This window comes from Capricornis sumatraensis, chromosome 2 (genome assembly GCF_032405125.1).
Source record: "Capricornis sumatraensis isolate serow.1 chromosome 2, serow.2, whole genome shotgun sequence".
Lineage (NCBI taxonomy): Eukaryota > Metazoa > Chordata > Mammalia > Artiodactyla > Bovidae > Capricornis > Capricornis sumatraensis.
Genome location: NC_091070.1, coordinates 88,531,389 through 88,558,241, shown reverse-complemented (window position 1 = coordinate 88,558,241; position 26,853 = coordinate 88,531,389). Strand labels below are relative to the sequence as shown.

Here is a 26,853-nt window from a genome sequence, read left to right as displayed (position 1 = left end):
GGTCTTTCATGATCTGGCCCCTGCCTATCTCTCCAGCCCCACTTCTCACCCTAGCCTCTTCCATTGTGACCCTCTCCTGCTTTTAGCTTCTCCAGCAAAAACTCCACGTCTCTGTATGTGTTATTCACACTGCCTGGAACACTTTTCCTCCACCTCTTAGTCTAACACTGATGGCTCTTTCGGGATTCAGTGACCATCCCCTTTCCTGGGAGCCCCGGGAGGCTGTACAGCATGGCGCTTATGAGACTGACATTGAAGCCAGGTTCCACCCTCAGCTCCGCCACTTCCGATCCATGTAACTTTTGGGCAAGTTATTCAACATTCTGGGACTTCATTTTCTTGTCTGTTGTGAGGGTTAAAGAAATCAGTACATGAAAGGTGCCTTGTAGGCTCAGGGTGACCCCAGACCATGTTAAGATACCTTGCCAACTGTTTTCCAGAACTCCTTTATAATACCCTATAATGCCAACTTCACTCCTGAGAATGTCTGCTGGTCTGTCTACCTTGCTAGACTGTCAGTTCCATGAGGGGAGGGGCAGTTGGACCTGATGCTGCTCCTATTTCTAGTGCCTGGTACACAGTAGGTGCTCACATTTGCTAAATCAATGACTATAAATGTAATGCCTATGTATATCCTAGAGATACATACTCTCCAGAAAATGGCTACCCCAAACATGGAAGCAAAGAGAGGATGAAATTTTTCACAACGAATACACAGCAGCCTCGAATTAAGGCTGAAAAGCAGTCACAAAGGCAACTTGGAAATTAGGAAAATATCTTTATTATTTCTGAAATGTTCCAATATTCAATGTAGAAACCATGATAGTGGCTTTTTCACAACTTCACAAATTATAGAAAAATGACTTTCCATCTTCTTTCTTTACAGAAATCTCCCCCCAAAACCAGGGCTCCGTGATGGCTGACACTGGGCAGGAAGGAGGGGCAGAGAATACAGCAGGTAGAACCAGTGCTCTCGGAGTAGCCTGAGGCTTTTCCTGCGCATTTAAAGCTCAGGCTGAGTCTCAGAGACCCGCAGGCCCTGGGAGGGAGGCGTGGCCCCCACACACCTGTGGCACACTGAGGCCAGCCTCTGCTTCAAAGGCCGGCCACCCCCAGAAGGCCTGCAGTGTGGCACTTGTGGCTGATGGGCCACGATCAAGGCAGCTTCGTGAGAACGAGAGCAGGAGGCAGGCCTGCAGCTCCAATCTTTTTTCTCTAAAGCATGGCCAGGAAAGAGGCTGTGGGCGCTGGCCAAATGGTGCTCTAGGTTTAGAAATTTCCCCCTTTAGCTCATAAAAACAAATTGTCAAATAGTTATTTTTTTTTAAAAATCAGAAAACAAACATTTGGTTCCATTTAGGCTGTAATCAGCAATTGGTAATTTTTAGAAAAAGACGACTTGAGTCGCTCATCGTTTTTATCAGGTCTCTGTCTCCTTCCTTTCTCATCCGCGGTTGGGTGGAGGGGTTACAGCTGTAGCAGAGGACTGTTTGTTGACGTGAGAAAACTGTGAAAAGTGTTTTGCACTCGCATACAAAGGCTGATGGAATTCAAAACGATCCCACTGAGTTTTATGAGAAACAGGACTGTTCCTCTTGGGTGTCTCAAGTCAAAACAAGGCAACTGCCTAGTGATTTACAGTCCCCACTACACATTTTCTGCCTTCCAAGAAGGCATTAGAGAAGGGCCGATGTCCACCAGAAGCAATTGTAAACACCCCACAGACAGCCTGGACACTTTGTTTTCAAATGCAGCAGGACTTTCTCCTTTGGCCCTGGCAAAAAAGCCAACTCCCTAAGACTGTTTTGGAAGGAACAGACAGGAAATCTCCCCCAAAAGCTAAGAGGGGCCAGTGCCCTCTGTTGACTAGAGTGGCAGAGAGCATCGTCAAAGGCAATTGATATATTTATGGCATATGAAAATTGTCCTGTGGTCCCCAAGTGGCCCCCAGGCTTGACCTGGCTGGATGGGGGGCACAGGAGATACAGAACAAGTTATCATAAGGCACGTGATCGAGGTGGCCCCCACACCAGGCCCAGAAAGATTATCTCTTCGCACGATTCCAGAAGTGTTGGAAAGCTGAGGAGTTGATGACACTCACTGCGAGCAGCAGCAGCAGATACAGGGTGATCATGACCGTAAACCAATGGCTGGAGACCCAGGAGAGCTGGCTGGAAGCCCTGCTTCAGCGGCGAGAGGGGTTGGGGGAATGTTGGAACAAAGAGAAAAATATTTTTTTTAAAGGGTATGCAACAACTTCTGGCTCAGAGAAGATGAAATGATGAATTTCGTCCTCTGAGTGAGCCATGAAATGAAGCTTCATGCGTGCTCCTTTGCTCAAAAAATCTGGAGCTGTTTGCCCTGGCACTGACATGCCTTTCACCAGAACAATTTCTAAATGTACAAAGACAGCTATGCAATGAGCTCATCCTGATCTTTTCTTTTATAGCTCCTCTTGTACCTTTTATAACCAGTCTTTTCTTAAGCAAGACTATGGTATCTAAACAGATGACCTCGCTAAGGCAGATGACCGGAGGGCGGCAGGTGGCAGGGTATTTAGCACAAAGCTTTTCACTTTCAGACATGCACAGATATCACTCTGAGCAGGGGAAATCCTCTCTGACCCACTGGGAGATGATCTAAGCCATCCCAATGTGCAGTACAGAGACACTGCAGGAAGGAGTGGGAAAGGAATGGAATTTTCAAGTAGAAAAAGCCAGATGATTCTAAAGCACAGAATACTGTCCCCCAAACTTAGGAACCCTGTACATACTTCCCAGATTTAAGGGGAGAGGATTTTACTAGTTTATTGAATCCTGAAGCATAGAAGCCACTGGTATAGATAAGCAGGAGTTGGGAGTATTAACAATAACCCTTTCCCTGTCTAACCTGCTTACCTGTTGCTCATCCCCATGAGAAACTCTACCAACAATGCAACAAAATCTCAAAGTGACCCTCAACCCCAGAGAGCCCTGCCAAACCCCCAAATACACACTGCTGGAACAGCGTGAGGAATCGCCACTCTCAGATTCATGTGGGGTAGGATGGCCTCATCTGCTATTGGATTCAACACTCTAATTTTAGAGATAAAGATGAAGCATCTCAGGTCCAAAAAGGAGCAGGTGGTGGTCTGAGAGTCACTGTGGAAAGTGACTGAGCCAGACAGCACAGAATCAGAATTCCAGCTCAATCCTGGCCCCACTCTACCTCTCAGTTCAGCCCAGTCAGTGGATTTCAGCCTTGTGATCAGAGCCTAGGTGGCTAAGGGGCTTCACGGTTCAGCTTCATTCAGTCATTCAGTCCCTCAAGTCATTGTGTTAACAAAGCCATTCCTCACTATAATACCCAGTCCCCTAGGGCCAGGACCACATTTTATTCAACGTATTCCTCCCTCCTTACCCCTTACATGAAGCAGAGTGCTTTATGTATTTTATACATAGCTGCGGTTTAGGCTGAGGGAGAGGGGGCCGCTGACAACCAGGAACCCGCTCCTATGAACACCGCCCTTGGCTGTCCTCCTGGATTTCGTGCAGCAACTGTCCTTCTCACCTGTTGGGCTGCTTCTGCGAGTACACCAGCAGGTACTTCACGCGCAAGAGCTGGTTATTAGTGACCACAAAGTACTTTGGAGGGACTTCGCCTCCTTCACTGTGCTTGATTCTCGCTCTCCTGCGATCTACCTCCTTGGAATCTGAATAAGGAGAAAAAGCACAACTTTACAGGGGGAAATACAATAACAAAAGCGAACTACGAGTAGAAACGAGTCAAGCCTCCTGGTCCTGAGGGTGGAGAGGCCCCAGCAGGCAGAGGAATGGCCTGTGTATGTGCGGGAAGCAGGACTAAAATACAGGAGAGTCCCACAGACAGACCACCAGGAAGAGGGAAAAGGGAATAGGAAAATAAAAAAAGATACAAGAGGGTAAAAATGAAGAAGACTGAGTGGGGAAAGCAGAGGGAAGCAGCAGACTGATGGCCACAACAAAAAAATCATCTGGGGCTAGCAACAGGACTTGATCTAGAACAAGCCTTTTAACAGGCATTTTAAATTAACCATTCTGGATTCGAGCTTCCTAGAACACTCATCTTCCACCCTTCGTACCATGACTTGTTTAAAAAAAACAAAAACCCTTTCCTTTCAGTAACATGAAAAAGCTGTATGAAAAAGAACCAAAACAACAACCACCAAAAAAGCCTGCAACAGGCCGAAGCTTCGTGACAGCAGACGTTACCAGGTCTTGTCCTGATGTTTAATGTCATGGTGTGCAGACTTCCTAAGAATTATACAAGTGAATATTCATGCTGTCTGGTTTGGGAGAGTGGCGTCAGAGTTGGGCCCGTTCCCCAGGATTCCAGTTGTTTTACATTAGGGGCCAGGAACAGTGTTCTCAATCCTCCCTCTCTCAGTGGAACCAACAGGCCAGCTCTGGAGTCTAGAATGACAGTTCTGTGACTTCTCTGCCTTTCAGGACGAAACAGCAGGGGGCGGAGCTTTAAGGGACAGATCAGGAGAGCGGACTCAGGGGCCCACTGGTCATCTGCTCACTGGGGAGCCCAGGATTTACCCCCATGGCCTCAGCTGCCCCTCACATCCTCCTGGGGCTCCAGCATACACCAGAGCGGCCTGGAGGAACAGGGCGAGACGCATCCTTAGCTTCAGTTTAGCAAATGTTTACTGAATGTCAAGTACGTACCAGGCTCCCTGCTGACACTAGGTGCCCAAGAGTGAATGAGACCCAGTTTCTGCCTTCAAGGAGCCTGTGCTCTGGCCTCGCAGGTTCATTTTCCTCTTCTCTACCCCAAAGCTTTCCCTGAGCACTTGGACCCACCGTGACTGCCCCCTCCTCTGAGCTATCCCATGGACCTTATCAGCACTCTCAGCTGGCACTACTGACCTACTGCCTTGTAGTAGATGATACCCTTTTCACCTTGTGTTCAGTCCTTAAGGAGACGGCTCACTCCCTGAAGGCAGGCTCTATCCTACACTGCTCTGCACCCAGCCCATCCCTTGCCATGCAATGGGTGTTCCACCCAACAGCTGGGCCAAAGGCAAGAGCCTGACACCCAGAGGCCTGCAGCCCAGGGCAGGGCCAAGCACTTACTCACCCTTCTTCTTCGTTTGGCACTTGACGTCTGGATGGTCAATGACCTCGCACACAGCCACGCAGCTAAGGATGGGGCCGAGGAGACTGTGCTGCCACCCGTGGCCATGGGGGCTATAAATGAGGGCCAGGCTCAGGTCACTGGTGAGGTAGGTCCCTTCCCCAAACAAGGATGTCTGGAACAGCGGAGATCAACAGAAAACAAACAGGGCTGGGTGAGTGCCGAGTGGGGGCAGCAAAACAACACAGGTCTTTCTTCAGTAGAGCTGTTAACACAAAGTCTCCCAGGCTCTCCTGACCCCAGGAAAAGACACAAGATCAAACAGTCCCATGACATCATCACAGGGATATTACAAAGCACATTTCTATCTGACCACAGTTTAACTGATTGTGGATGTGGCTGACTAACCTGGCAAACTAGTAGTTCTAGTGCTAGTAGCACTAGTCATTCTAGTGCTTAAGGCTGAGTAAGAAAAACACAGGTGTTAAGAGCCCAAACGGACCCACATTTGAACCCTGTCTACCCTTCTAACAAGATAGCAAGTAATATAAATTCTCCGGGCCTCAGTTTCTACACCTGCAAAGTGGTGATGATGATCTCTTCTTCACAAGGTCATGGGCAAGGATTCAACAAGACGACGCACATGAAGCACCACACAGAATACCTGGCACGAGAGAGCGGTGGCTATTCCATCACAGGCTCTTGTGTCTTAGGGAATCAGTAATTCCTGCTATATGACTGGATTCAGCATGGTGACACTGACAGGCTTGCAGAAGCAAAGTCATGCCCCTGTGTGCAGGGAGAGGGCGGTCACACCTAAGTGACTAGGGGAAGTGATCTGAGTCATTACTTGGAAAAGAATCTCTCAGACCAGACACTGTAACCAAATAAGGCAGGGCTATATGAGAAGCAGGGTTAAGTTTTGTGTTGGTGCAGACCAAGAAAAGGTCCAAAATTCTAGGAGGCAGATCGCTGGTGGTAGGTGCTAACTTGCTATCCTCCACAAGGAAGCATGCCACGTAAAAGAGAAGGCTCTCAGGTGTAATACCTGCACGCTGAGGCCACAGCAGGCATAGCAAACACATCCTTTGCCCATGTAGACATCAATAATCAATCACGATGCCAACTTAAAAATATCAGTCATGGCACTTCATTCATACTGATTCAGACTCCTCACACAATATTCCAAGTAACTGCTACCAGTGGATGGAATTTGACATAAGTTGTAATTCAAATTCTATCTCTGGGCCTCAGTGTCAGTATCTTAAGATGATTGAACGGCCTTACACAGCTCAGTGAACATCCTCTACTTGAGAACTGAGAAACATCCTATTCAGCGGCACCAGGCTTCCACAATTCTCAACCAATTAAGTGAAGCTTAGGGGAAACGAAACAAGCCTCTGCTTGGCCATTTTACAATGTCCCCATTATCTCAAAAGCTAGCACAGACCTCCAAGGAGGAAATGTCTCTGATCTGACCCTCTGCTTATGCCTCCCATGTATACACAATTCCCTAGACTCAAGAACCATGCACAGGGGAGCACAAAGCGGAAACTTGGGAGTATCTCTACCAAGGAAACACTCTTAGAGCTTCAGCTGGCAGGCAGGCTCCCTCAAGCAAGCCCCTCACTGAAAACCCAGACAGAGGCGGCCAGAAGAACATCCACTTCACCAAAAGGCTCTGATGAGATGCTTCTAAGCAGCAAACCCCTCAACCAAGCAAAGGCTTGGTTACAAGACTGGAATCAGCAGGCAACTTCTTCAGACGTGCTCTAGTGTGAAGTGTAGGGCCCCTGGATTCCAGCTGCCTGGCCATAATAATAAGCCAAGAGCCAGAGTAAACAGGCCCGTCCCCCTCAACACAACTCAACTGCGATAATCAGCTGCGGCAGCGTTGGAAAAGTCTCTCCTGCCTTGGAGCTGCATCAGCTACAAATGAGCCCACAGCTCATGGAGCCAGCCCCCAGACAAGGCCGATGCTGGCACAACCGAGGGAGAAGCTGCACCCTCCAGTCCCTCTCCTTCAGCCTCTAAAAGAAGCCACTGCTTCCGTAGTGCTTAAGTACAGGAAGAGCCCTTTGCATATGTGAAGTATTTCAGTCCTGCCAGGACACCAGAAGGTGGGGAATGGCATCCTATTTTACAGATGAGGACCCCAAGGCTCTGAAAGAAGGGACTTCCCTCATGGTAGAGTGGTTAAGAGTCTGCCTGCCAATGAAGGTTTGATTCCCGGGCTGGGAAGATTCCACATGGCGTGGGGCAATCAAGTCTGTACACCCCAGTGAAGAGTGGGCCCCGTCTGCCCCAACTAGAGAAAGCCCATGTGCAGCAACGATGACCCAGCACAGGCCCCTTCCCTAAAAAAGAGGTGCAGGGGAGCTCAAAGAGGGAGCTCCTCTCAATTTCCTAATGACTGACTCTCTTGGAGGGTCCCCGAGGCAAGTACTTCTCAAACTTCAACATGCATATGAATCACTTGGGAGTCTACTAAATTGTGATTTCTCTCTATGATGGGGTCTGGATGGGCCTGAGATTCCATGTGTTCAACAAGCTCCCAGGGATGTGGTCCAGGGATCATGCTGGGAAGACCAGGCTCCCCACACAGTAGCATCACCTGGGGAGCTCTGGAAGCATACTGGTGCCCAGGCCCCACTCCCAGAGATTCTGACTTAACAGGCTGGGGACGTAGCCAGGCATCCAGACTCTTAATAGCTCCCCCAAGCGATTCTAAATGTGCACCCAAGGCTGAGAACCATCTTTAAAGCGACGCTTCTCAAACTTTCATCAGTAGAGGAATCCCCTGGAGACCTTGTTAAAATGCAGGTTCTGACTCAGGTCTGGTGGGCCAAAGATTCTGCATTTCACAGGCTCCTAGGTGATGCTGCTGGTCAACAGACCACATTTTGAGTGGAAAGACCTTGGTGAACCTACCTACCCTCACCCTAACCAGCTCTGGCCACCCCCCTCACAGCCCCCTGATGTCAGCAGCCTTGGGCCCCACCTTGTTCAGGTGGCAGTGCAGGCCATTGTGGATGATGGAATGGAAGTTCTCTAGGCGGCTCCCGTGGAAGGCGTAGATGAGGTCGCGTTCTCCTTTGGTCTCATAAAATTTGGCGTTGGCTGGGTCGGAGTACTCGATTTCAAACAGGAAGTCCGGCACGGGGACAGGCGTGTGAGGGGTACCAGTCAGCTTTTGGATCTTTTCAAACTTGAAAACATGCAGGAAGTCACAGTTTTATTTGGGAAGCTGGCAAAGAGAGCTGCCAAAATGGCCTCCTAAAGCCTGGGGCTTAGCTCCTATGGGCTCTGCTCACGAGAACAACTGGTTTCACAGGAATAAAAACATCAGTTTATAAACAAGTTCAGAGCCTACAGCTCAAGACTGCTTTCCTCTAACGGTGTTTTCCCCTACAGTCAGTTAACTAAGAAGTATGAATTGTATCTTCTAACTAAAGATCACATCTAATTTTCATTACCCTTTCACATTTATTTCCTGCATTCCATCTTTACGATACTATCAGGAGCTAGAAAGGTGTGATAAATTACAAAACTGGCCACGAATTTTTCCTCCCATCCCTGTCCATTCACCTTTCTGCAATGTGACTTTGCAGGTGGAATTCCATCAAGATTTCACAGGGAGATGGAATCAATTTCTCCACCCCTTAAATCTTCACTTCTCTTGGCTAACGGGACCTTGGTAAGCATACGGCAAACAGAGACTTGAAAAGGGCTTCCCTTCCCCTTGTCTGCTGCTGGGAACCCTTCACAAGCCCTGCAAACCTTCTACAGGATGACAGCCTTGTAGAAGCAGGCACCAGCCACAGCAGCCTTCAGCTGGGATAGCTGAAGCCCCATACGCTTACGTGAGGTTACCCTAGGACAGCCCTGCGTGAGCCAGCCCTGCTCAGGAGAAACACCCAACCAACCCAGAGAATCGTGAGAAGCAGTCCGTGTTGTTGCCAGCCAGTAGATTTTGGGAATGGTTTGTGATGCAGCAGAAGTCAACTGATATGCAAGGATGAACTCCTTCCTAAGGGGTAATAATAATGCTCTTCAGGGCAGAGACCGCATCATCTCTGTAACTTTCCAACAGTACATCCCAGACCCAAGTCAGTCTGTGGTCAAGCTTTCGCTGGGTTATGATTAAATGACAAAAATAAGGGCAATTTCACAGATATATTTACACTGATGTAAGGCTGCCATGAGCCCTTCTTTAAAAGAATTATCCTTTCAGCCTGAGGTCAGGGCCATCCTCCCTTTTTCATATTAAAATATCCTTTTGTAAAATGATATGCGGTAGACTAATGTTCTCACTTGGGCACGATAAATAAAAAGTTGATAAGCCTGGATCCCAACACTTCATATTTTAATGGAATTTAACTGCTCTATAATCAAACATCAAGAAGCAATTGCTTTATCTACTTTGCCTGTAACACCCAACAGCCAGTAAACGCCTGATGAGGAAGGAGTAAATTTAAATTTAACAGATGACAAAAGTGAAACCCAAAGAGCATAACCCAGGAGTTAGCAGCCCAGCCTGGACCTGAACACAGGTATCCTGACTCCCACTCCAGGATGCTGATGTTTTCTTACCACCCAACGTGGATGGGGGATGTCCCTAGACACCAGAAACCGAGATACCAAATTCTAGGCCACGTAAGGAGGATTTTTGTCTTTAGCAGGAACTTATAAAATCAAATGCTCTTAAATTAAAAACGATTAAGTGAAGAATGGCATAGACAAACCCCTGTTACCACCTAGAGGTAAGAACACCAGATCAGCGATCTGTCAGTCTACACTTTGACCCCTGTCATCCCAGCCTGTCCCTGCAAGATCCCAGCCAGGCAAGGGAAGCCAATTTACGCAGTGCCTGCCCTGTGCCAGAAACTACGCCGGGGGTGACGCACATTCTGTCATAGAGCCCTTCTGAGCTGTTAATATTCTCAATTTACAAAGAGGGCACAGAAGACTAAATAACAGACGGGATCTGAACCCAGCCTGAGGATATCCAGCACTTCAGTCTGCCTCGTTGCTTCCTGAGAGCGGGAATCTTTTAAGCTGTGGTCAAGGATCCCCCCCTTGTTAGAAATATCTGGGGTGCTTGTGATAGCCAACATTTACTGAACCCTTAGCACGTGTCCTTAGGCATTATTCTAAGTGAGGAAATTCATTTAATTCTCAGAGCCAGTCCACTGATAGAAGTATACTATTATTATTCCCATTTTACAGAGTGAAAACCCAGGTACCGAAATGCACCCAGTAACCTGCTCAGTGTCACACAGCTAGTAGAGAACATGGCTTTGCCCTGCCAATATGCAAACTCCTGGGCCCCAGTCTAGACAGAGAATCAGAATCTCTGGGGACAGGGTCCAGGAATCTATATTTTCAACAAGCTGCCCAGGTCACACTGGTGCACAGAGGTCCCACAGCTCTCCAGGCCCAGGAATCTGTGATCCTATACACCAAAGTCTCACCTCTGACTTCCCTGCACTGTGGATTGTCAGGACCTTTGACGATAAAATCCAGCTCATCAGGTCCCAGGCCCATGGGTCTTTTTCTCCTGAGGACTGGAGAAGTTCTTTCAGGTTAGGTAACTTGCTGGCATCTGCAAGCTGAAGTGGGGAAAACTTCTGTTAGCAAAGATCCTGGGGAAAAATGATAGTAACTAGGGGCCCTCTAGTGGTAAGGCAGGCAACCTGCACTTCCTTCATGTTCCAAGGAATTTCTTTAAGAGGGCAAAATGCGTAAGTCCGTACTGCCAAACTCCTAACGCTCTGAACACTGGAAGGTTATATGTAACTCAACTGGTACAAAACCTAACCTGAAGGGCTTCCCTAGTGGCTCAGTGGTAAAGAATTCACCTGCCAGTGCAGGAGATTTGGGTTCGATCCTTGGTCCGGAAGATACCAATGCCACTGAGCAACTAAGCCACAACCACCAAGCCTGTGCTCTAGAGCGGGGACCTGCAACTACTGACTCACACACCTTAGAGCCTGCGCTCCACGACAAGAAAAGTCACAGCAACGAGGAGCTAGAGCACTGCAACTAGAGAAACGCCCATGTAGCACAGCCAAGAATAAAGAGATAAATAATTTTTAAAAAGCTTAACCTGAGCAGATGTGAAGTTCATTTCATTGAATTATCTCAATTTGTGTTACTATTAACACAATGTCTTTTTCTCCAGGACTTTCAATACCTGATTATGGGATGCACCCTGCTGGAGATGTTACCAGAGAGTTGGACTGTGAAGAAGGCTGAGCGCCGAAGAATTGATGCTTTCAAACTGTGGTGTTGGAGAAGACTCTTGAGAGTCCCTTGGACTGCAAGGACATTCAACCAGTCCATTCTGAAGGAGATCAGCCCTGGGATTTCTTTGCAAGGAATGATGCTAAAGCTGAAACTCCAGTACTTTGGCCACCTCATGCAAAGAGTTGACTCATTGAAAAAGACTCTGATGCTAGGAGAGATTGGGGGCAGGAGAAGGGGATGACAGAGGATGAGATGGCTGGATGGCATCACTGACTCGATGGACGTGAGTCTGAGTGAACTCTGGGAGTTGGTGATGGACAGGGAGGCCTGGCGTGCTGCGGGTCGCAAAGAGTCGGACATGACTGAACGACTGAACTGAACTGAACACAGTATATACTGTGGGTAAAGGGTTAACAACACCTTTTCCCTTCAGCATGAGTTAATTCCCTATCCACCTGTTCCCCTGGAGACCAGATAAAAGAAATACAGCAATTACATACATAACTAAGCAACACTGCTTATGGTAACTACAACCCCAATGGTACCTGCAGCTGGACTGGAAGAAACTGTGTGGGGAATCCACGGTTGGGGTTTCCCTGAGTGTGGTCACTTTCTGTAAGGACCCTGGTAGTTATGTTCATGATATTGTTACTAGAGGGGCCAGCCTCCGTGGACCATGGGGCTTCATTAGACCAGAGCAGTTCCTACAGTCGCTCAATGTGAATCTCATCTCCTTAACACCCGACCTGTCACACTTGAGGGCAAAGACGAGCTCCTGGACCTCTTTGTGGACCACAACAAGGACTTCTGCAGAAATGGAATGCCTGTTGTGAGCTGTGCTCCATCCCAGAGCCTTCTGATATAGGCTAGTACCTGGTGTGTGAGGTGGACAATACTGCCTCTGTAAAATCAGGCAGAATCTGAATTCCACAGCAGACTTGGTGCCAGGATTTCTGATAAGCGATTGGGGAACCTAGGCTAGCAGAGAGCTACAAGGTATCTGTAGCTTTTTCTCAGAAATTAGAACTGACTAGAAGCCAAATCTCTCCAGAATGGGATTTAAAACACCACTGCAGACTGGTGCCACCTGTGAACATACTTCCTCCAAGCTTTGCTCACTCAGTCTCCTGGAATGCCCCTTCCCCCAACTCTACCAACCCAGACAATCCCTCTCCTCCAAACCCCTAAAGCACTCAGCCCCAGTACTGTCTCTCCAAATTAGCCAGGATTCCCCAAGACCAAGCACTGTCCCGTATTTTCCAAGTTCTGTTTCCCTTGATGTAGAGGAAAGAAAAGATGGATCTCAGGTTGAATCCCCACTCCTTAGACCTGGCTCCGCCACAAGACCTGGCTGAGCCTCAATCTCCTCTCTAACATGAGAACCCCACTATCTCCATGTGGGTTGTCAGGAAGATCAAAGAAGGTAACAGAATCTCAGGGCCTGGTCTATACAGTGTATGTCCATTTCTTTTCTTCTAATTTGCATTTCTCCCTGGACAACACATACCTCTTCTAGGGATGTAGTTGGTACTTCATGAATACCAGCAGTTCTTTCCTCTGTTTTTAGCTAGTTCACAGTTGCAAACCTTGGGAGGTTTATTCCTTAACCCTGTAACATTTCAGAGTTGTTTTATTCCTGTCTCTGTTTCTAAAGATGCAATCAACAGACTCAGGTTTCTGATAAAACTAAATCTGCATGCTTTGTGGACCATCAATGGGGATCCAATTTAAAAACAGGGATGTGTAGATGCTCCACAAGAATTGAAGCTACACAGTAGGAAAGCAGAAAGAGAAATAATTATGACTTACAACTATTCACTGTCATAACAAAGATGGGTACAAACTACAAAGGGGAACAAGAGAGACTCCTGTTGGGTAGGTGCTGGGAGAAAAGGGAGCGGTCAGAAAAGGCTTTGAAGGGGAGGTGCTGTGTGATGGAGTTTGACAGGCAAGGGCACAAGAAGCACAGAAGTGCAGCCTGTAGTCAGGGGCATTGATGGCAACAAGGGAAGTTAACTGCAAGCTCTTTTCCCAGGTGGCTCAGGTCCAAATCTGGGCTCACCCCTTACTAGTTGTATGACCTGGGTGAGTTAACTTCCTGTGTTTCAGTTTCCTCAAACATATATTGGAATGAGATTAGCCACTTCTGAGGCTCCTGCTGAAAGTTAACCAAGTTAAACCAGTACTGTGCTTAGAGCAGTAAGAAGGCAGTAAGTTAGTGGGGCTGCTGAGAGGGCTGTCTTCATTAACTGCAACTGGTTCAGTGTGGCTACAGCTTAAGAGTGTGGCAGAAGCGTCACCAGGAAGAACAGGAGTGAGAAGACAACTTGAGATCAGCCTGTGAAGGACCCTGTACCCTCCTTAGGACTCTTGACTTTTGCTCTGTAGGCAACATGGAGCCACTGAGAGTACCTGAAGATGCATTCCAAATGATATATTCTCAGGGACACCGTGGTCTCCACTGACACTCTTTCCTACTCCTGGTCCACACCTGCTATGCCAGAGTCTTATCTCCCACTGGAATGACCATACCCATCACCGCTCTCCGATCCCACCTGCAAGCCACAGCCTTTGCCAGCAGTCCAGATCGAGTGATGGAAGCCTCACAAGAGACTGTCAGTTACACAAGGCCTCTTTCAGGGGCTCAGTCTATGGACATGGGAGAGACCCCCCTCAACTCTGAGCTAGGCCCAGGCTCTTCCCACAGCTGCCTGCCCACACAGGAGGAGGGGTAGGAAAGGGGTAGGGGGTTACGAAGCACAAACTACTGTGTGAAAATAGACAAGCTGCAAGCACATATTGTGCAGTGAAGGAAACAGTTAATATTCTATACTAACTATAAAGGGAGTATAACCTTTAAAAAGTATCACTGTGTTATACACCTGAAACTTAATACTGTAAAGCAAGAATACGTCAATAAAAGAAATTTTTTAACTTTAAAAGATATATATGTACATACATACATACAAACATACATAAAAATGAGGAAACTGAGGCTTAGAGAGTTCAAGTACCTTGCCTAGGGTCACACAGCTATTCAGTGGCAAGGCAGAGACGTGAAGCCAGGTAACGTGACACAAGTTCATCCTCCATGATGCTTTCCTACCAAATCAATGGAGAAATTTAGTAGTGGACTGACTGTTTTAGCCCAAAAGAGCAATTCTTCTTCTTCTGCTGCTGCTGCTGCTGCTGCTGCTGCTAAGTCGCTTCAGTCGTGTCCAACTCTGTGCGACCCCATAGACGGCAGCCCACCAGGCTCCCCCATCCCTGGGATTCTCCAGGCAAGAACACTGGAGTGGGTTGCCATTTCCTTCTCCGAGAGCAATTCTAGGAGAAATTTAAGAGGCTGCTTGGGAAGCCCTAGGTGTGTTTCCTAAATGACACAGCCAAGACAGCTAGCTACTGTCTATGCCTAAGCCCTGTCAAAGGGCTTAAGAAGAAAGATGTATCTCATGTGTAGTATGGGGGGTGGGGGAGTGGTCAAGAAGACAAACTCTCCATCTAGACAAGAGTAAAGAACCACAGTTGGTGACATTAGAAGGCATTTATCAACAACTGGATTGAGGGGAAAGTGTTCAGGAGGAGGGCAGGCATTTATGGGGGCTGAGGGGAAGGCAGACGGAAGAGTTTTCAAAGCAAGTAGGGTGGGAATGGAACCTTAAGTGAGGGTGTAGAATTTTGAGAGGAAGAAAATTCCCAGTAGCAAAGAGCATGACAAAGAGGCAGAGAAGGGAACAGGGCCTCTCCCAAAAGATGGTCCAGAGCTCAAATGCCCCAAGGCCAGGCAAGTGATGAAGAAGAGAAAGAGGTTGTCTAGGAAAGAGTAGTGAGGACTGTGTTGCACTGGAGGCCCACCAAAGGGCCCAGCCACCAACCTCCAGCTGCTCTCTGACTAAGGGCCACCTCTACCCAGGCTGTGGAGCCTCAGACTTTTTTCTTGCTTGTAAAAGACCAGATGAAAAACAAAACCTGTCATCCCACAGGCCACCTTTTTGCAGTCTCTGCTCTAAGGAATAAGGATGCATTCAGTTGGAGAAGTGGCTGAAGGAGCCTGGGCAAGTCCTAAACACTGGACACTGCTAAGTGGTCAAAGGGGTTGGAGAAAGGAAGAGGTGGTCTGGGTGACTAAGAAACCAAGAGCAGGGAACCAGCAGGGGACAAGCAGAAAAGAGAGGGGACCAATGACCTTAGAAGGAGACAACTTAGTCTCCTTGCTTCGGTCCGGGTTGGGGCGGGGGAGGGAGGGAGGGAGTTGAGAGGGGCACAGGACAGCTTGGCGGACACCTGGCAACAACCCAGATCAAACTCTCCTGGGACGTGGCCCAAGACACTGTGTCTACAGAAGTTGTCACAGGTGATTCTTATCACCAGGAAAACCGGGGATACTCAGGCTTAGATGTTAAGCAATATTGTCCTAGAAGGGCTGGCAGCAGGAAAGAACATATGGAAAAAAAAAAAAAACCCTTGTCTAGGAAGATGCCTGAGGCCATAATTACTAGCTGTGGGTGGAGGTGCTGGAAGGAAATGAACCAAAGGTACAGCCAAGGTCACCAGCCTCAGGGACCTGACCACACAGAATGACACCCGGAAAAGTGGGGTGGCCCACTGCGATGAAGGCAGGAAAGACAGGACAGAACAGTTGCGTACAGCCTCACCTTGCACAAACCTAAGGTATGAAAACCTCCAGATGTTCAAGCTGGATTCAGAAAAGGCAGAGGAACCAGAGATCAAATTGCCGACATCCACTGGATCATAGAAAAAGAAAGACAGCTCCAGAAAAACATCTACTTATGCTTTATTGACCACACCAAAGCCTTTGCCTGTGTGCATCACAACAAACTCTGGAAAATTCTTAAAGACATGGGAATAACAGACAACCTTACCTGCCTCATGAGAAATCTGTATGCAGGTCAAGAAGCAACAGTTAGAACTGGACATGGAACAAGAGACTGTTTTCAAATTGGGAAAGTTCAGTTCAGTCACTCAGTCATCTCCGACTCTTTGCAACCCCAGGGATTGCAGCACGCCAGGCTTCCCTTTCTATCACCAACTCCCGGAGCTCGCTTCAACTCTGTCCATCAAGTCAGTGATGCCATCCAACCATCTCATCCTCTTTTATCCCCTTCTCCTCCTGTCTTCAATCGTTCCCAGCATTAGGGTCTTTTCTAATGAGTCAGTTCTTTGCATCAGGTGGCCAAAGTATTGGAGTTTCAGCTTCAGCATCAGTCCTTCCAATGAATATTCACGACTGATTTCCTTTAGGATTGACTGGTTTGATCTCCTTGCAGTCCAAGAGACTCAAGAGTCTTCTCCAACACCACAGTTCAAAAGCATCAATTCTTCAGCACTCAGCTTTCTTTATAGTCTAACTCTCACATCCATACATGCCTACTGGAAAAAACAGCTTTGACCAGATGGACCTTTGTTGGCAAAGTAATGTCTTTGCTTTTTAATATGCTGTCTAGGTTGGTCACAGCTTTTCTTCCAAGGAGCAAGCGTCTTTTAATTTCATGGCTGCAGTCACCATCTGCAGTGATTTTGGAGCCCAAAAAAATAAAGTCTGTCACGGTTTCCATTGTTTCCCCATCTATTTGCCATGAAGTGATGGGACCGAATACCATGACCAATTTTCTGAACACTGAGTTTTAAGTCAACTTTTTCACTCTCCTCTTTCACTTTCATCAAGAGGCTCTTTAGTTCTTCGCTTTCTGCCATAAGGGTGGTGTCATCTATGTATCTGAGGTTACTGACATTTCTCCTGACAATCTTGACCACAGCTTGTGCTTCATCCAGCCTGGCATTTCACATGATGTACTCTGCATGTAAGTTAAATAAGCAGGGTGACAACATACAGCCTTGATGTACTCCTTTTCTTATTTGGAACCAGTCTGTTGTTCCAAGTCCAGTTCTAACTACTGCTTCTTGACCTAAATACAGATTTCTCAGCAGGCAGGTGAGGTGGTCTGGTATTCCCATCTCTTAAAGAAATTTCCACAGTTTGTTGTGATCCATACAGTCAAAGGTTTTCATGTAGTTAATAAAGCAGAAGTTTTTCTGGAACTCTCTTGCTTTTTCAATGTTCCAACAGATGTTGGCAACCTGATCTCTGGTCTCTCTGCTTTTTCTAAATGCAGCTTGAACATCTGGAAGTTCACGGTTCACGTACTGTTGAAGCCAGGCTTGAGAATTTAGAACATTACTTTGCTCGCATGTGAGATGAGTGCAATTGTGCAGTAGTCTGAACATTCTTTCGCATTGCCTTTCTTTGGGAACAGAATGAAAACTGGCCTTTTCCAGTCCCATGGCCACTGCTGAGCTTTCCAAACTGGCATATTGAGTGCAGCACTTTCACAGCATCATCTTTTAGGATTTGAAACAGCTCAATTGGAATTCCATCACCTCCACTAGCTTTGTTCTAGTGATGCTTCCTAGGGCCCACTTAACTTCTCATTCCAGGATGTCTGGCTCTAGGTGGGTGATCACATCATCATGAATATCTGGGTCATGAAAATCTTTTTTGTGCAGTTCTTCTGAGTATTCTCACCACCTCTTAATATCTTTTGCTTCTGTTAGGTTCATACCATTTCTGTCCTTTATTGTGTCCATCTTTGCATGAAATGGTCCCTTGGTATCTCTAATTTTCTTGAAGAGATCTCTAGTCTTTCCCATCCTATTGTCTTCCTCTATTTCTTTCACTGATCACTGAGGAAGGCTTTCTTATCTCTCCTTTCTATTCTTTGGGACTCTGCATTCAAATGGGTATATCTTTCCTTTTCTCCTTTGCCTTTACCTTCTCTTCATTTCTCAGCTATCTGTAAGGTCTCCTCAGACAACCATTTTGCCTTTTTGCATTTCTTTTTCTTGGGGATGGTCTTGATCACTGCCTCCTATACAATGTCATGAACCTCCATCCATAGTTCTCCAGGCAGAGACTATCAGATCTAATCTCTGGAATCTACTTGTCACATCCACAGTAAAATCATAAGGGATTTGATTCAGGTCATGCCTAAATGGTCTAGTGGTTTTCCTTACTTTCTTCAATTTAAGTCTGAATTTTGCAATAAGGAGTTCATAATCTGAGCCACAGTCAGCTCGCAGTCTTGCTTTTGCTGACTGTATAGAGCTTCTCCACCTCTGACTGCAAAGAATATAATCAAACTGATTTCGGCATTGACCATCTGGTGATGTCCATGTGTAGAATCTTCTCTTGTGTTGCTGGAAAAGGATGTTTGTTCTCTTGACAAAACTGTTAGCCTTTGCCCTGCTTCATTTTGTACTCCGAGGTCAAATTTGCCTGTTACTCCAGGTAGCTCTTGACTTCCTATTTTTGCATTCCGGTCTCCTATAATGTAAAGGACATCTTTTTTGGGAGGGTGAGTTCTAGAAGGTCTTGTCAGTCTTCATCGAAACATTCAACTTCACCTTCTTCAGCATTACTGGTTTGGGCATAGACTTGGATTACTGTGATACTGAATGGTTTGCTTTGGAAACGAACACAGATCATTCTGTCATTTCTGAGATTGCACCCAAGCACTGCATTTCAGACTCTTTAGTTGACTACGAGGGCTACTCCATTTCTTCTAAGGGATTCTTGCCCACAGTAGTAGATATAATGGTCATCTGAGTTAAATTCGCCCATTCCAGTCCATTCTAGTTCACTGATTCCTAAAATGCCGATATTCACTCTTGCCATCTATTGTTTGACTACTTCCAATCTACCTTGATTCATGGACCTAACATTCCAGGTTCCTATGCAGTATGGCTCTTTACAGCATTGGACTTTACTTCCATCACCAGTCACATCCACAACTAGGCACTGTTTTTGCTTTGGCTCCGTCTCTTCATTCTTTCTGGAGTTATTTCTCCACTGTTCTCCAGACCTGGAGAGTTCATCTTTCAGTGTCCTATCTTTTTGCCTTTTCATACCATTCATGGGGTTCTCAAGGCAAGAATACTGAAGTGGTTTGACATTCCCTTCTCCAGCTGGGAAACGAGTACATCAAGGCTACATTGTTACCCTGCTTATTTAACTTATATGTAGAGTACATCATGCGAAACGCTAGGCTGGATGAAGCACAAGCTGGAATCAAGATTGTCAGGAGAAATGTCAATAACCTCAGATACACAGATGACACCACCCTTATGGCAGAAACAGAAGAAGAACTAAAGAGTCTCTTGATAAAAGTGAAAGAGGAGAGTGAAAAAGTTGGCTTAAAACTCAACGTTCAAAAAACAGAGATCATGGCATCTGGTCCCACCACTTCATGGCAGATAGATGGGGAAACAATGGAAACCGTGACAGACTATTTTTTTGGGCTCCAAAATCACTGCAGATGGTGACTGCAGCCATGAAATTAAAAGACACTTGCTCCTTGGAAGAAAAGCTATGACCAACATAGCATATTATAACACAGAGATATTACTTTGCCAACAAAGGTCCATCTAGTCAAAGCTATGTTTTTTCCAGTAGTCATGTATGGATGTGAGAGTTAGACCATAAAGAAAGCTGAGCACCAAAGAATTGATGCTTTTGAACTGTGGTTTTGGAGAACACTCTTGAGAGTCACTTGGACTGCAAGGAGATCAAACCAGTCAATCCTAAAGGAAATTAGTCCTGAATATTCACTGGAAGGACTGATGCTGAAGCTGAAACTCCAATACTTTGGCTACCTGATGCAAAGAACTGACTCATTAGAAAAGACCCTCATGCTGGGAAAGACTGAAGGCAGGAGGAAAAGGGGAAAACAGAGGATGAGATGGCTGGATGACATCACTGACTGGATGGACAAGAGTTTTAGCAAGCTTCAGGAGTTGAGAATGGACAGGGAACCCTGGCATGCTGCAGTCCTGGGGTCACAAAGAGTCAGACACGACTGAGTGACGAAATGAACTGAGCTGAAGGTATGAAAATCCAGACTGACTAACACAGATTAGGGTTGAGAGTCTACAACCCTCTTCATAAAGAGAGTCATCACAGGGACCCTTTAAAAGAGTGGTTTTCTACCCTAACCCACACCAGCATCACCTGGAAGCTGGAGAGTTGTCTGCCACCATCTCATATACTGATGAGCGGATGGTGACAGGGATGGTAACAGAATCTACATCACTGAGTTATGAGGAAGATTAAATGCGTTACACACAGTCCTCCTGAAAACAGAAATAAAAAAATAATCTGAGAGACTGAGAGGTTTACATTGAGATACCAAGTATGTACCTGAAGGACACTTACTGACCACACTGAATCTTTGCTACCATTTCCTCCGCTACTCAGCACCTGAGTGCCCATGAAATGATCAAATCAATTACTAGAAAAAAATTTAAGCTACATATTCTCTACAAATAAACAAAAAACATAACGCCTAGGTTCCACCTCAAACCAATTAAATCAGAATATGTACACGGTGAGACCCAGATGTCAGTATGAAGCTTCTCAGGTAATTCCAATTCAAGCCAAGGTTGAGGCCCTTATAAAGAATGATCTTCCTAGTAAATGTTAATATTCAATTTCCAATCAGGAAATAAGCAACAAAAGCTTTCCTTAGAAAGGTTTGTTAGCTGATGAGCCCAACAATTTCACCTTTTGGAATTTACTTCAAGAAAATAACTAGACATATAAGCAATGATTAATGTAATAGAAGGACCTTAGTTTGCTAACCAGGGATCAAACCTGTGCCCTTGGCAACAAAAGCATGGAGTCCTAACCACTGGACCCCAGGGGAATTCCCACCACAGCATTATTTATAAGAGCAAATTTGTTAAAATTGTGTAGGAACCCAGACGAAGGACTCCTAACTGCTAGGAAGTGGAGGCACAGAATAAGAAGAGGTTCCCTCTGTATCTGAAAGGATGAAGCATAGTTTGCAGGGACAGAGAGGGAGTGGCCTGGAGAGGGCAGGCATGCCCTGGGGTCAGGGAAGAAGCTTATTCACGTTTTAATCCAGACATTGAGGAGTCAGTCTGTCTAGACATTATAGGCCTGAACCAACAGTCACTGGAGAAGTTTGGGCCCCCGAATAGGAGATGGGAATAGTGTAGCTAGCTGCAGTGCTTCTCAGGCTTTACCAGGCACACAAACACCCAGTGAAAGTCGCTCAGTCGTGTCTGACTGTTTGTGACCCCATGGACTATACAGTCCATGGAATTCTCCAGGCCAGAATACTGGAGTGGGTAGCCTTTCCCTTCTCCAGGGAATCTTCCCAACCTAGGGATCGAACCCAGGTCTCCCACATTGCAGGCGGATTCTTTACCAGCTGAGCCACAAGGGAAGCCCACAAACACCCAGAAATACCCATGGATCTCCTTAAAATGCAGATTTTGATTGGGTAGGTCTGGAGTGCGGCCCAACAAGCTGCATTTCTAACAAGCTCCAAGGTGATGCTGATTCTGCAGGCCCTCAACCACACTTTGGGTGGTAAGGGGCTGAAATTAATACAAAAGAGCCATCCCCGCCCACCTCCCACTCCCAGCAAGGGTCTGCAGGCTAATGGAGAACCAGGGCATGGTATTTTCTAGGGGGGAAAACAAAACAAAAACCTTACAGCTGTGACGCCAGTGACAAGATTCTGTGTCAGTGATTCAGGAATGTGAACTGCACAACCTGAAGTTTGAGGGGGCTGATGGTCAAGGCTATTGGACATTCCAAGAATGCTACAGATTCTCTGACCTGAAAAGAGCTTAGTCAACTTTTTTCCCAAGAAACAGAATCAAAAACCCTCAGCCTGGGCAATCAGCACATACCCAGTGCGATTCCTCAAACATCTGATAAGCACCTCCCAGGCCAGGCACTGGGAATACAAAGAACTGGTACAAAATCGAAAAGCTGAACACTGACAGAAATGTTGTCAAAACACAGCACTTGAGAGATGATCTGGAATTTGGGGGGCTATGAAATAATCAAACCCTATACTGCAGGTAGATTCTTTACCATCTGAGCCATCCGGGAAGCCCATGAAAGAACAGGCCAGAGCCAGGCTAAGCCTCAGAATGTGGCTCAGCAGGGGGCAGTCTCAGGAAAACAACTGTCAAGAAGTAATTTCAGCCAGAGATCTAATTTTTGGAAACTGCAACAAGTGTGTTACAGGTGTTAGGACATCTCATAGTGTAGAGAAAATTAATTTTAAATGGCTGAAAATCATACACTGTTTCACATTACTTCCAAGTGCTTTCAGCCAAACAAATTAAAATGGGAGATGTTTTTCCAGTAGTTGTGACCCAGGAGCTCAGTTGCTCTGAGGCACATAGGATCTTCCCTGATCAAGGATGGAAAATGGGAGACTTTTAAAAGCTACAAACCTTCCTTCTCCAAGTAACCACAAAATGATCCAGAAGGCCGAGTCCAGATCTGACTCTCTTTTAAAGGTTAACCTTTAAGTCAGAAAGACATAAGTCCAGATGCCAAGTTCTCTGCACCTTTTCTTTAACTCAAGTAACATGTGGCAGAACGAAACCTAAAGTGTGTTTATCTAAGAACATGCACATGCCCCCAGAGGTCATGCCAGGCCCTGCCTGGTGAGAGGTTTCTCCTCAGAAAGAGCTAAAGAAAACCAAGAATCTGCATGGCCTGGGCTAACTTCCCTCACTCTGGGGCCCCATAAGGAATGGTAACAGTTTGGGATGGTAAGAATCTGCTTTTTTTCAGTGGCCCCTGAGAGAAAGAGTGCACTGTCTAAAAATGGCCCCAAAATGAGCCCCATGCTCACGACAGTCTGTCCCTACAGAGGAGGCAGCTATTTGGGGCTACCCAAATTGTCAATGCTCTCCTAAAGGATTACCAGTATGGGAGGAAGTGTATGCCTCAAACTGAGTGCACTAGTAGCTATGGAGAGGGATGTGGGGCAGGGTGAGCTCCATCAGGGGCGCTTATACTTTATCACTTGGATTTTTTATAACAAGAATATAATCAAACATTACCTGCATAATTAAAATGAATTTTTTAAAAAGCATGAACAAATCAATGCGTGAACAACTCCAAAGATCCCTCTGTGTTTATCCCATGTCCATCAAAGTAACCTGATTCTATTCTTGCAGAAAGAGAACATGCTGAGCATTCTAGTCCATTTGGATGTTTCTTGGAAAAAAATAATAAAGCGTATTGTGGGGTATCACCTCTGGTGAGTTTGGGCCCTCTGACTCCCAGTTTTTTCTCTCTCTACTCTTGAACAGATCCCTCTGTCACCCTGCCACCACAAGGGTCTTATACATCCTGGATGTCACTACTGCCCTCCCAGACCAAGGATAAAATCTACACATCTGGGCAGATCATGCACAGCCCTGATTGCCCTGGTTGGCCTCATCTTTTCCTATTCCCCACAAAAGTCACACGGAAGCACAGACTTGTCCTTCTTGATGAGATCCTGGTATTCTGCCCATCCTGCTGCTACTCCTGGAACACCCCTCTCCTCCTCTCAGCAACTCCAAATCCTCCATGTCCCTGGGGACTCAGCATGGTGTTGTAACTGCCCCTGGTTAGTACTCTCTGATTCCAGCCTACTGCCAAGATGTTGAGTCCTGCTCTGGGCTTCTGTGTTGTATATAGGGCTTACCCCATAGGGTAACTGATCAGACTGTTAACCTCTCCTTGATTCTTTTAATTTTGTATCCTTAGCACCTGGCCCACAGCAGGAACTCAGTATATATCCACTGACAAAACTGAAGAAAGGTTCATTCTCCAACACTCTGATAGCACAAATGCACAGAATTAAATATTTGAATTTGCAGAACAAACCATGGGGGAAGTCAGTCTGCTTGCCTCTTTCTCCAACCTCCCATTCCCTGTACCCTGAAACCCCTATGCACTGTGGTCAAGATCTGAAGCCCCATCAACACATCCCTAGCCTAAGCTGCAATGGACCAGGCAGGGGCGAGGAAGCTGGGCCGTTGCCCCTTGACCATCTGGGAGTGAAAGCAAAAGGGTCACCCAATACTGACCACCTCATCAGAGATAATTTTAAATATCTGTTAATTCTAATCATGATCAACATTCCGTAAAAATGGCTTGTAATATTAAGAGATTTTCTAATGTTGAACTAATTTCACATTTCTGGTAAAAACCCAACCTATTAATAAGTAATTATTCTTTTTATATATTGTTAATTTTAGGATCCTAATAGATGATCTCTATATTTATACTCTTCGGTGACACTGGCCTATAATTTTCTTGTATCATTCTTACTAGATTTAGTATCAAGATTACACTACCCTATTTTTCTACTCTGGAAGAATTTTTGCAAGACTGCAATTACTTAGTTCCTCAGCAATTGGCAGAACTCACCAATGAAAACCAGGGTAGGCCTGGAGTTTTTTCTGAGAGAAAACCTCTTGAGTACAAACTCAATGTCTTTAAAGCCTATAGGCTTTCGATTTTGTATTTCTCAAGAGAAGCAAGTTTGGCAAGTTCGATTTTTCTAGATAATTCCAAACATTTGGATTACAAAGATAACTAATATCTAGAAGGCTGACCCTGAGGTGAACTCTGCAAGAAATTAAGTGCCTCCTGAATCATCAGAGAAATAACAGCTTACATGTGTACTGGACATATGCTACAATTTATAAAGGTACTGGCCACATATTATGTTATCTGAAGATGAGGTCCCGGTGGCTTTGATGACTTATGATGTCTCATCTGCAAAGGGATAGATAACTTCCTATTTAGCAGAATCAGCTGATTCACTAGGAAATGCTGTGGAGGCCTATGCAATTGTTGAATTTCTCACTTCATCTCGGGGAGTCACTTGGGAGTGTCAATATCTAGGGTGTTGGGAGTGTTCTGAGCTCCTGGAAACAAACCTTCCCCAAGACCAGGCTGGGGGTGCTAAGTGCGGGGCTGGCACCTTCACGAAACAAGGGTTCCACACACTACGCGGCCCGGACGCAGTGCCGGGGGCGACGGGGCACACTCACCAGAGCCTCGAAGTCCTTGCAGTCGTGGCGGGCATAGGACGCGGGGAAGGGCCGCAGCACTGAGTCGCGCTTGTAGCTCCGCAGGGCCGAGGCGAAGAAGCTGCAGCGCAGGTCGGCTGCCAGCACGTCGCGGCCTGCCGCCTCCCTGACGGCCGCCCACCCCGCGGGCTGCATCCCCGGGCGCCGTGCGTTTTGGGGGGAGACGCGCCGAGGTGCGGGGGCGGCGGGTGGGGGTCGGTAGGGTCAAGCCTGCGGTCAGCGCGGGGCTGGGCCCGCGGACAATGGGCTGGAGGGGGCCGGGGTCCTTCGGCCGGGGGCGAGCTAGGCGGAGAGAGGAGATGACAGGGTGAGAACGTGCTGCCGAGTGTCTTCTGCGGGGGAAGCCGAGCCACTCGCCGCCCAGGGAGACGGACGGGTGAGGAGAGGGACCCGGCCGGGACCGCGGGCCAGCGCGAGGGGTGGGCCGGGGGATAATGGGGCCGGCCGGACGGGGATCCCGGACCTGGGGGAGGGGCTATGACATGGGTGAGACGACAGCGTCCCGACACGTGTCCTCTGAAGCGGCCTGGGTGGGGGCACCCCCAGAGGGGACCGCGGCCCGAGCCCGCTCCCTACGCCGGGAGAAGCTGCGGCGCGGGGCCTTCCTGTCCCGCCTTCGACCGGCGCCGTCGCAAGCCCCGGCGCTCGCCCGGCTGCCCTCGGCGTTGCCTGCGTCCCGCCAGCTGTAGGTGTCCGCTTGCCGCCCGGCGTCCGCCGGAAGGACTCCAGCGCCCCGCCGAACGCAGGGCCCTACCTGCCCTCCCGCCGCAGCCGCCGGCGTCCCCGCCGAGCCTCGGGCGCGGCCTGGCGCTCCGCCCCGCCCAGCGAGGGCCCGCCCCTTCCCGCGTCCGCCTCCGCCCACTCCCCAGTGCTGGGAGCGTCCGCGCGCCTCTACTGGCGTGGTCCCCGGCTAACCTGTGTGCGGCCCGGGCGGGGTCGCCCACGCTGCTGCGGGCCATCCTTGCTGAAGCCCCGAGTAGAAACTGACCCAGGCGCACTTTTGACCCACCGCGGGCTCAGCTTGCTGGTCTCGCCTGGAGAATTGCTACTACCTCCTGCCTCCCTCTGGAATCATATCCCTCCAAAATGGGCTGATGCAAAAAGAGTCGTTTGACACCCAGGGCAACTGGGTCTCAGAGGGCTGCCATGATTGCCCAAGGTTCCACAGCCAGATGCGTGAATCCGAGAGTCTAAAAACCCAAAGACCTTTCCTCTGCTTTTCAGAATTCGCTGCGCTGCAAAAGTCTCTGGCTTCTCAGACAAGACCTTTGAGAGCCTCCAAGAAAGGGAGCCCCTGGAGACGAGTAATAGGGGCGGGCAGAGGGCAGATTGACCCAGTTCTGCAGGAGGGAAGGGACAGACCCCCATCCCCTCCGCTAACTCACAACCCCATTAAGATAACCCCCACATTTTGGCCTCATGGTCACATGGAAATCTAAGCACACGTGATGGCTAATTCCTACACCAAGAAGCCCCTCAACACACTGCCCACACCTCTGCACTCAAGCACCCTCCAAGGGAGGAACTTCCCAAACCTTCTCCATCCAGACTGAGTAGCACCCTGAA

At 47.5% G+C, this 26,853-nt stretch overlaps 1 protein-coding gene across 3 annotated transcripts; it reads right to left on the bottom strand.

Annotated features, from left to right (window-relative positions):
* Window positions 1-836: 836 nt before the first annotated feature.
* Window positions 837-25,434, bottom strand: PARP16 (poly(ADP-ribose) polymerase family member 16). Of its 3 annotated transcripts, none has more exons than XM_068965039.1 (6): window positions 25,249-25,434; window positions 10,575-10,712; window positions 8,102-8,308; window positions 5,104-5,275; window positions 3,550-3,691; window positions 837-2,183 (listed from the first exon to the last, which is right to left on the bottom strand). In XM_068965039.1, the coding sequence occupies exons 1-6, from the start codon at window positions 25,420-25,422 to the stop codon at window positions 2,045-2,047; spliced, it is 972 nt and encodes a 323-aa protein (XP_068821140.1). In that variant the 5' UTR covers window positions 25,423-25,434; the 3' UTR covers window positions 837-2,044. The 3 variants fall into 3 exon arrangements, with proteins under 3 accessions (XP_068821140.1, XP_068821139.1, XP_068821141.1); XM_068965038.1 differs by having other exon boundaries at window positions 837-2,180; XM_068965040.1 differs by lacking the exons at window positions 8,102-8,308; window positions 10,575-10,712 and having other exon boundaries at window positions 837-2,180.
* Between the last annotated feature and the right edge of the window lie 1,419 nt (window positions 25,435-26,853).